This window comes from Pelmatolapia mariae, linkage group LG1, assembly GCF_036321145.2.
Source record: "Pelmatolapia mariae isolate MD_Pm_ZW linkage group LG1, Pm_UMD_F_2, whole genome shotgun sequence".
NCBI lineage: Eukaryota > Metazoa > Chordata > Actinopteri > Cichliformes > Cichlidae > Pelmatolapia > Pelmatolapia mariae.
Window position 1 is genome coordinate 18,515,874 of NC_086227.1, and position 11,505 is coordinate 18,527,378.

The 11,505-nt window shown below is 38.4% G+C and overlaps 1 protein-coding gene across 1 annotated transcript; it reads right to left on the reverse strand.

Moving 5' to 3' along the window:
- Positions 1 to 158: 158 nt before the first annotated feature.
- dpep1 (dipeptidase 1) lies at positions 159 to 8,886 on the reverse strand. The gene is made up of 10 exons (XM_063469219.1): positions 8,753 to 8,886; positions 8,494 to 8,620; positions 6,596 to 6,728; positions 6,369 to 6,519; positions 4,911 to 4,980; positions 3,723 to 3,899; positions 2,863 to 2,947; positions 2,669 to 2,744; positions 2,059 to 2,194; positions 159 to 350 (listed from the first exon to the last, which is right to left on the reverse strand). Exons 1-10 carry the CDS (start codon positions 8,884 to 8,886, stop codon positions 159 to 161), a joined length of 1,281 nt encoding a protein of 426 aa, XP_063325289.1.
- Positions 8,887 to 11,505: the final 2,619 nt, after the last annotated feature.

Here is an 11,505-nt window from a genome sequence, read left to right on the forward strand (position 1 = left end):
CATCTTTTATACCATTTTACAGTTAATATAATTGAGTCTTAAAGCTTTAAGAACTGCGTGAGGGGGAAAAGGTTGTGCAGTAGTTTCTCTCAGCAGTATAGCATTACAATTCAGGATTTAACTCATGACTTACATACAGTAGGTTCTACAGCTACCCATTAACCAGTTGATGTAATCCAAGCCTGGAGAGCCAGTGTAATCAGAAGCGCCAGTGTACTGAGCGAATGGGCTGATCCGTTGGATCCGGTGGTGCTGGGGTATCCGAAGCTTGTTCTGCACGGGTTCATCTGCACATCTTCGTATGGAATGGGAACATCATCTGGGCTCACGCTGCTCATGCTGTCGCGGACCTGACACACAAAGATGACATCGTCAGGCAGGAAACAAAAACGCTAATGGGGTGTATTCACTGTGAGCCCATCTGCTATTCAAAGACTTTGTTTAAAACCTTCTGATGTAGCCACGGAGTAGCTGTCAACACTAACATTATTTATACACGCACATTTTTAAAAAAGCTCAATGGTCTTTAGATGATCATTGATAGTTTAGAGATTGTATTCAGGCATATGTCCCAGTGATCCACATGAGGGTTCATCTGTTTATCTATAGTGCTGTTAAATTTGAGTCTACTTAATCAAAGAAAAAACGATAATAATGCAGAGAACCTGGTAGAAGGTGTGGTTTCTGGGGATGAGGAGCAATGACTCACAATAGTTAAATGTTATAAAACACCCCCCCTCAAAATCATTATGAGCCGTTGACGCTTATCTGGTGCTGTAAAGTCAGCTGAGATGCAGATATAATTCGACAAGTCATTACCTAACCGTAAACATCTACGTTTTCGGTTAGGTAATGACTTGCTGAATTGTCCTTTGCTACTTGTCGCAAAGGACATTTGTCTCAAGACAACCTGCAGAAACCAGCTAGTGCAAAGACATATGTGATGGATGTGATTGGAGGAATTGTTATTAAACACCTTGCATCCAGAGCCATTTTAGAGGAAACCAACATGATGACTCGGATCCCCACAGCAGCTCTTTGAGAGGCCTCACACATGCAAAGAACTCACTCACTCCTTATCTTTTTCACTTCTGATCAACTTCCCTTGAATGTGCACAGTAATGCACCGTTTTAAGTTGTTACAGATAAACATCCAGTCTAGTTTCTGTTGCAAGCATTAACTTGGAGGAGTGTTGCTCTTGAATTGATGATATATCCCACGATACTGATGGTCAGAGTTTGATATCATGGATTTTGGTTTTTAAGACATTTGCAGCTGGTATAAAATTGATTTAGTTGAACTGATTTTTTTTTCAGCCTTGATAATGTCATGCAGCTGGTTTCTGTGGTGCTCAGAAATAGTGGAAAAATCTGCGACTTAAAAAGACCCAAATTTCAGCCCAACCTTGTGCACTTTTGGTCCTGTAACAAAGAAAATGTCCATTTTATGATAGTAAAATTTTGCAGTTGGTGCAGAATAAAAACCTGACTTTGAGGGGTTAGGTGGGAAACACTCATTTGGTGGTTTTTAATGGAATAACAGATCTACTAGTGTCACTTCATCAACCAGCTCAGAATTACAATCCGGAAACAACTGCTATATCAGATTTTATTGCTTTAAGGTGTGCTGAGTATCTTATTCTTTCTTATCGTTGCAGATCCTCAGATAAGGAGGCTGATATCACTGTCATGTTGTTTTAAATGGATGGAGTGAGAAAATGTCTTAACAGGTACTTTTGGTTGCTCTCTCTAATTTCCCAAGGGGAAGCAGATCTGTATGTTTGATTTGGCCAGGTGCCCTTCCTCCTCACATTTATCCAGGCTTGGGATCAGCACTGGGAGTACACTAGCTTTTTTCTTCTACTCTCAAACTGAAGAGCTTTTGCATCTAAGGTAAATATGTTTACCACTAAACAAGCCAATCAATCAAACATGTGTGCAACCAACTTGACCAAGCTTCTTCACACAGCAAATGATACATGAACCCATGAAGTGCATCGAGCTTTAGGTTATTTGTGTGTGTGTTTGTGTGCGTGCATGCGTGCATTTATTCCTTACCTTCTCAACCTCGCTCATGACACGGAGCAGGTTATTTCCAAGAGCAGCTTTGACTTCCTCATCAGTCCATCCTCTCCTGAGCAGTTCAGCCACCAAATTGGGGACCTTGGACACATCCTCCAAACCCTCAGGTACTCTAAGAGGACAAATTTACAACCAGCCAGTTACATTTGATGTAAAGTTGAGTGGATTTTTTTATACAGCACTGCCAAAAAGCAGTACTATATTTAGAACAAACAAACAATTTTTTTCTTATCAAGACTTTGAAAAATTACAAGAAAATCCAGCTCATTGGAAGCAAAATGTAAAGAAAAGTGTTGGTGCGTTTTGTTTCATCAAGAGAATTTTGAATATGACACAGGTCCAACTACCCAACGGGCAAAGTTACAGTACTGTGGAAAAACCAGTATAGACACTTAAAAACAAGTCTTTGTTAGTAGCACAAAAACACATCATTTGTTTTAATTTATTTAGACGAATCTCTGAAAAATACCCAAGATAATAGTTTGACAGGAGAAGAAAGTGTTTTTGCACCAACATGGTGATTCCCAAAGAGCTATTAGCAAAAAAAAAAAACCCTTGATGTTGCTAAGTTTATGTGGGAACCCACCTGGGAACGCCGTCATAATCTCCACCAAAGCCGATGATGTCTGCTCCGGCCACTTTCTTTATATGGTCGAAATGATCTATAATGAAAGCAACAAACTTGAGAATGAAGTGAATGGACAGAAGATAGCTTTGAGAATAAAAAGATAAATGTTAATGTTTGATTTGTTTACAGCAGATGTCACAGCAGTAATTTACCTGCGACATCAGACAATTTAGCCGTATTGCTGCAGGTCACATAGTCATTGTAGAAGTTGACCATCACAATTCCTTTAGTTTCATTCTGGAGAGACAGACTGGTGTTAAATGGCTCTGATCTACTGCAGAGAATGACAGAAAGTCAAGAAAAGCATCAACCGGGCCAGGAAATGCACGTCCCAATGATCCGCATGAGTGCACTGACCTCTGCTACGTTTCCTGGTTATAACTTTACGTGTATCATTTTACAGTGCTGTACAATAACTTTCTTGTTTTTATCTTACTTTATTGACTTTAAGAGGTAAGTTGTCATTATGCATCATTTAACTTGATCCATTTACAGCCATTTGCAGCTCATCTGTTGCATAAAGAGCTTTTATGGATGCGTTATCTAAGACCCCGAGCAGCAGTTCAATGTCAGCTGGCTGCGTGTTTTACTGTGATCAGGTGATCTGTTCATGCATTTTGCTCCCCCACATCCAGATCACTTACAACATCAGTGGTGCACTTGGGCCCAGTTTTGTGTTATTTCTAAGAGCTTACAAGAGCTAAATATTATTCCTATTACACTCCATTAATTTGATGTAAAAGTTTCAGGCAAAAGGTTGTGGATGCTAACTTGTCAAAGTACAATATATTGTTATAATTTAAACCCTCTATTTGCATTGTGACTCCTTGCTTTTACTCCTACTTTTCAGATGGTTTCAACTATTTGAGGAGCAAACACCAAAGACGATGTAATAATAGAGAGAATAAAACAATAACCATGTGAAGTATTCATATACTACTGCTGATCTTCACGAGGTCCTCAGCCTTTAGGTTGACCTGCTGTTTCTTTCGTTCGTGTCTCGTGAACTCACCACTCGTCTTAGGACATCATCTGGGACGTTCCTCTTATGTGGACAGACGGCGTATGCGGAGGAGTGGCTGAAGATGACCGGAGCTTTAGACAGGGTCAGCACCTGGTTCATCACCTCCTCACTAACATGAGCCAGGTCGATCAGCATCCCCAGGCGGTTCAGTTCCACAATTACTTGCTGTAGTGAGAATGCACTTTGGTTACTACTGTGGTTGTAATAGTTTTGTATTTTCTGATTACTCCTTATTTATATATTAGTTTCAGTTAGTTTCAGTGAGGGTTGGGAGGATGTGCCCAGTGTTTCAGCACTGATCTTTTTAAGTATTATTTTATTTAGCACATAAGCTAAGAGGTAAGATTTAAGAAAATCTGTATAATAATAATAATAATAATAATAATAATAATAATAATAATAATAATAATTATTATTATTATTATTATTAGTTGTGTTTTCACTCACATTATAGTCCTTTACTGTTTTCAGATTAAAGCTAATAAAGACCCAGAGTTGATAGGAACTAGCTGCTGCATATCACCGATACATTGATCATTAATTTGTTTATGTAATCATGCGTCAGCAATTTTTTTTATTAGTCTGCTGTTATCTAACGCCATCACAAACAGCTCCAACACTCCCTCCACCTCACCTCACTAAGCTCATGTTCATGTGCGTGTTATCAACAGCAGAGGTTTTTACACCAATTCCACCAGTATAACCTCTGGCAATAAATGTTATTTTCTTTGAAGTGCCTCAGAAGAAACTTTGGGCTAATGTCGTTAAGCTATAAAACATAATAACGAAATACTTTTTTATTGATACTCTGTCAGTGTTTTCTGATGCTGCTTTTCAGAGTTAATGAGGTCATGGTTTTTACAAATGGCTGTCAGCAGTCCGAGTTGTAGCTCTCTCCTGATCACTTGCGTATATGTTGACAATAATTTGAACCTCAAATTCATCTCTCCTTCAGGCCTGCTGTCACTTATTTTCAGTCCAGTTTTTGTGTAAAAGGCCTCTTAAATAGTTAACATAAAGAGATTCTTAAACATTTTGAAAGTAGTGATTTACCATTTACACAACAAGGTCAGCTTTAAATAAAAAAAGAGGAACAGGAATAAAGCTACACAAAAGATGTTAATGTGTAACATAGTACTCCCAGAAATAATGATTTCCCACGTTTGTATCACTGACCTTGCCAAAAGAAGAGAGGCCGTTATGCTCCGATGGCTCTGATCCAGTGTCCACGAGCCAGTTATCTACCCTGTGAATGAAAAAACAAGTGTTAGTAAACATGCAAAACTTAAGACAACGAACAATCTGGAACTCATTTAAAGTAAACTGAAGTGTTCATTAACATTTTATGAAACACTGAGAAAGATGTACAAAGATATTTTAAGGTCTTTCTCTATGATTTCAGACATAGTAGATTATATAAAGTTCACTGTTTTCCCCATTCTAAAAACAAAAACAAAAATAAAAGAATTGGTAAAGCAATTTAGTAATATAGTTTAACATCTTCCTGGAGGCTGATGTTCACATGGTGAGGTGCAGACCTCCCTTTCTTTCATACATGTCTGCACAAAACCTTTACAAAAACAAACAAACAAACAACCTTTATTTGTCACATACGCAATCATACAGAGTACAACATGTAGTGAAATCCTTGTGTCCGAGCTGCAGACAGGCTGCAGACGTAGCCGCACCATTCCAGGGTTTGTTTTTAGCATGGGGGGGGGGGGGGGGGGGGTCTAGCCAGGACCCTTACTGGATCCTCAGCTGCACTGAGTAGGAGATGCTCTGTACACATGTATCGTGACACAAAAGGCATTCTATTCTCTTTCTATTTCCTAAATTTAACCAGCTGCTGGTTGCACCTGGTTGGTTCACTGTTGAGGTAAAGCATATCAGTACAAATTCACCTGCCAGTGAATGTGATACTGCTGCCTGAGTGGGCCTGCAGGAATCCCCCGTGCTCTCCACAGCTCTAATGCAACATATGAACCTTACTGTCGGCTCAGTTAATGAATGGAAACAGTGCAAACACGATCCAGAGGAAGTTATTGTTCACATAAGACATCTCTTGATTCTTTTTCACATGAATTTATTATTGAAAACGTCACTCAGTGACACAGCCCCTAACTCTGCATTTTCTGTTTATTGTTGTGTAATTGTAATTTGGATAAGCATTCATCTGAATGGGGAAGTGAAAGCATGTGACTGAGCATATTTACTCAGCTGAAAATTTTACAGAACTAGAACTAATAGCTACTATATTTTCTGCATGGAAAACGTATGCCACATAAATATAGAGGCTCAGTTTCCCAGACTAGTTCTCAAAAACACTTTTCAGTGAAGATGTTGACTGAATTTGTCATTGTGATGGATTTTTGTCTGTGACCAGGCTCGATCCATGCCTCGCAAATCACTATGGCTATTTTCAATTTTCTTAGCAAAATATAACGAAACGATGTGTTTATCAAGACTTTTGCGCAGCATTACAGTCAATCAATAGAAACGTGAAAACAACTAACTCATTGTTTGTATTCTTCTGAGAATTCAAACACATTTCTTTATATAAGTAACAGCAAATTTATTGATCTTTGAGGTAACGTTCTGACCGATGCCTTAAAATGTGGTGGTGGCTCTTACCAAGGTGTGTTGCAGGAGTGGGTAAGTGTGAGGTAGCGCACCCCCAGCTGGTACATGGTGCGCAGGGTCCCCAGACTGCTGTCGAGTGAGTGACCACCCTCAACCCCAATCAGACTGGCGGTCTTATTCATATTAAAGGCCTCCAAGATGTCTGTGCAGACATGACAGTTGATGTGTGATACAGCCAGGAGAAAGACAGCTATGAACTGTCGGAGTCAGTGTCTCACCTTGGCTACTGGTGGCAAACATGAAGATTTCGGGGTATTTCTGACACATCCTGTGAATCACGTCTATCTGCTCCAGCGTTTGTCTGACAGCATCTTTGTACTGAGTGTCACAGGGGACGTAAGCTGCCCAGAACTGATGACCAGAGCAAAGTATATACTATGTATAATTAACTTTCAAAGTTAAACAGAGATGAATAAAATACAATCATACTCTCAAACACATATGCACAATGCTGTAAAAAGGTATTTGCCCCCCTCATCACATGAATGGTAATATTACACAAAGATAATCAAGTAAATATAAAAAACTGTTTTTAAATGATGACTTCATTTATTAAGGGAAGGACTTACAAAGCCCTTGACTTTACAGACTGACAAATTGTTTCTTTGCTGTTTAATTAGATCGTGGCATGATGTGTTGCTTGTTGTGATCCTACTTGTGTTTGTCAGACAGCTTCTATTTAAGTGATTTCTTGATTCAGCAGGGTGTGGCTAATTCATCATTTAATTTGTGGGTGTGGGTGGAGGAGGCTTAGTGTCTTCTTTTTCATGGCACTGATTGTGAGTGATTGCTGGAAGCTAATGACTGTCACTAGGAAAGTGATTGCTAAAGCTCAAGTCACGCAAGTCTACAGATCAGTAACCACCTGTTGCTAGGGAAAAGTGTGCACATCCTAACCAGTTGGTTAAAATTTCCTTGTGATTGGTTTGGTCGCTATGATATTGCTGCGGTCCTCTGTAGTTTGCATAGAAGTGACGGACTTGTGTACGTTCTGAGTCAGTAACATCCCGGGACCACAACCACCCAGTCTGTGAATACATGTCTTCCTAGCAACGACTGTTTGTATCACAGCCCATGTAGCCAACACCTCTTGCGCAATGCACATGACATCATTCAAGAAACTTTAATAGAAATGAACTATGATAAAAATAAATAAATAAAACAAAACAAAAAACTTTCAATCTCCAATGTTTTTTTTTTATTGTTTTGGGGGATTTGAATTCTTTGAGTGTTTCAAATGCTTGGCTTCTGTTGGCTTTTCTGAATTTCTGTCTTGATTTAATTTTCGTTCTAGTGATAGTTGCCTGAAAGGAGTATTATTGAATCTTTAATTTAGGTTCTTATTTTCTAGGCTTTCTTGGAATGAGTGCCAGCTCTTCCACTCTGTATCAATATAAGTGCCCTTCGTTTTCCCCGTTTCCTTCCCCTCCATGTGGTGTAACACCTTCCTTCTGTTTTTTGTTTTCCTCCTTAATCACTTACGTAATAACTAGTTTTTAGCTCCATATTTCGTGTCTATTTGTTTCAGTTATGGTAGTTTCAACATCTCCTGTTCCTTTTGCAAAAACCGGTTTCCATTAGTGTTTTATTTTTATTACATTATTTTATTTTATTGTTTTTGTTTTATTTTTTCCTGTGAGTATCTTAATTATGTTCAGCTGTTTTTTTTAACCCTTCTCTGTCCAAACCCAAATAAAGCTGTCGATGTGAACATACAGCCCCGTCTTCCTCCTGGTGTCCTGTGTGTGTTTTGTGTGTAGAATTTTTAGAGATTAGAAATTAACTATCAACATTTGCCTTTTAGTTCTGGACTCAGTCTCCTGTGCACTCCTTCTACAACTCTGTACAATTGCAATTAAAAACAAAATGTATTGACACATATAGATTTTTTGAGATGTTTTTAATCTCAGGAAGAAATGGCTGACTTCTGTGCTAATAATATATTTAAAATGAGAGTGTAACATGACTTTTTAAAATGATCAGTCTGATTCAATTGTTATTTTGTGAAATGTCTCCAGTGAGGAAGGTTTGTAGATAAGCTGTGGGAGCCCATGAATAAGGAGCACATTGACACTGAAAGTAAGTTTTTCTTTAATAATTCTTCCATCGTGTGTACCTGAGCACCCAGTCGACCATCCTTGATCTTAGGGATGTTGGTGTGAGTGTTTGCCAGTGTGTGAAGATCCACTTTGTTCAGCTGATTGTTGAATTGTGACCGAAGCTGCCAAGGCAAGTCATTATGACTGGAACAAAGCACAGGAGCTTGTTTTATTGGGTCAGCTTTATGAATTTAATTTGTAACTTGACTTCAATCGCAGATATTTACACACTAATCACAAATAAATAAATAAATAAACAAATAAAATTTCACTTACCCATCAATGAGTGGCGTCTCTGACATTAACTGCAAGGCTCTGGCCATGTAATCGTTGGGATCCACAGCCAAGGTGATGGCGCAGGAAGTGATCCAGAGCACCAAGCATGAAGCCAAATTTACCCTGTGCAGCATTTCCTAAAGTTTAAACGCACTAAATAGATTCTTGTCTTACTCTTTGTTTGTCTAGTTTTATCCTGATAACCAAATCAAAAATTGCAGTGGCTGAGCCTCTCTTTGACCTTGGAGTAATCTTAATCCTTGAAAAACGTCCTTGAGCAGATTTCTTACTTAAATGTCCTTCAGTCCTTTGTCTGTTGGGATCTTTACAGATTTTCGCTCCAGATTCTTTCTGTTTTCAGGTGTTTATATAGTGCCAAATCACTACAAAGGGTGCCTCGAAGTACGTTTTATTGCAGGACTACTCTTTGCTCCTCCTATGTGCTGAGTAAGTTTACAGCGCCAGCTATAATAAATGCAGCTCAGTAGCTTATTAATCTCTGGTTATCTTCCACAGTGTGTCTTTGTCCTGTCTTCCTCCCCTGACCCTCAACAAATGGTCACCCCTTCCTGAGCCTATTACTGCTGAAGGTTTCTTTTTGGTAAAAATTAGTTTCTTCCCACTGTTGCCAAAGTGTTTGGTCATAAGGGGGTCACACGACTGTTGAAGCTTGACAGCTGAAAAAAACTGGTTTCCATTGGTGTTTTACTTTTCCCTTTGAGTGTCTTAATTATCTTCAGCTGTTTTTGTTACTCGTCTCTGTCCAAACCCAAATAACACCTCTGTGTAACATATACGGCCCCAGTCTAACTCCTTGTGTCCTTTGTGTATGTGTGTTTAATCTGGCTCTGGCTCGGTGTGGTTCTGGCTCGGTGTGGTTCTGGCTCGGTGTCAGCTATAATGAATGCTGTTCAGTGAGTCTATAATAAGCCACTTGAACTGGAGAGGACCCGGCTTTATTTAACAAAATTCAATTAGTTAAACTAAAAGCTTATTTTAAAGACAAAAATGACTAAATTTAGACAAAACTGAGGTTATTACATTTGGCTTAAATTTTCTTTGAAACATTGTATCTAACCAGATGCTTACTCTAGATACCATTATCTCCTTTAACACTGTGAGAAATCTGGGATTCCAGTAGTGTGCACATTACACAAATATGTAGGACTGCTTTCTTGCATTCTTGACTGCTTTGAGCAATACAGATAGATTCTTGATGATCCAAAATGGTGCAGCAAGTATACTGAAAGGGGCCAGAAAGAGAGAGCATATCATATAATTGGTGGGGTTTTCTCTGTATTATTGTAGGGTCTTTATCTTAAAGCGCATTGAGGCAACTATTATTGTAATTCGCCGCTATAAAAGTAAATCTGAATTAAAAATTCTCCATCGTTGTTGTGCACATTTTGAGCAACAAAACCTTTTGACAGCAGTCTTTTTTGCATCAGCATGTGGAATAAATAAAAGGATAAAAGGTTACAAGAATTACGAAATTGGCTTGATTGAGTTTGAAAGTTCAGTTATAAATAAATAAATAATAAAACAAACAAATTAAGACAAATTAAGAGCTTCCTTGTGAGCTTCTCTTCATTGGTTGACCACTGAATCCAGAATAGAATTTAAAATCCATCTCTCCACATTATCATACCTTGAAGACATCTTAGTACTTTACTCTCAGACTGCATGCTTGTGTGTAGAGTTTCTAAAAGCAGATTGGGAGGGAGAGCCTTCAGCTATTAGGTCCCTCTAGTATGGAACCAGTTCCCAGTTTAATAAAAAACACAGATTTGCCATCAGACTGAAGAAGTTTAATATAAAATTACATTTTTATATGTAGTCTAACCCTTTCATGCATAATTTATGACGACCTCGATCAGGATTTAGTAGTTAGTATTTTGATTCATCTTTAGGCATGAAAAAAAGATTTTTGAACTTCATTTTTTTAAACATGTACTTTTCAAAGAGTTTTTTACATGTCTACTTAGGTGGACAACTGGTATGGAGTGACACATCAGTGCCCAGTGTAGTGGTTTATGTGCAAGTATACCATCAACACTGACACAAATACAAGAAAACAGTCTTTGAATAGCTGTCCACTGTAGTGACCACTATGCATGAAAGGGTTAATGTAGCAACAGCCAGAAGCAGTTTGCTGAAAAACAACAGTTTCTCGCAAGAGCTTCACTTATACCAGAAAAGAAAATGTTTTAATTGATAGAAGATCAAAGAATGACACTGAAGTCATTAGCAGGCTATACATTAATCTGATTGGTCGAAGCAGACAGATGTTTCAACAATCACATAGCATAATAGTGAAGTGCACACCATTTTCAAAACAGTTTCAAAGGATAACTTCTCAGACAGCTCTGTGTAACAAACCCTCTGCCATGTCAGGTTAAATCTTTAGAGTTACATCATACAAACATTAATTTAGCGATTTAAGGCACTGCACTATTTCAGAGTTCTTCAAATGGCTATCAAGGTGACAGATAATGAATACCAATGAGTACAGCATTGCTTGACTCAGAATAAATGTTTATGTTTAACTAATGGACTGGTTGGAGTCAGAATGGAGACTCAGGGGATTAGGATCATTGCATTTATTTACATTGAAGCAGCAACAGAATGTGACAAGAGAAGATTTCCAGTTAGTGATTCCAAGAAAATTGGAACCGGAATTCTCTCTTTCTCAGTAATTCACTATGAACTGGTTCAGGTTTCCTGGAAAAAACGAGAATAAACAAATACGATGC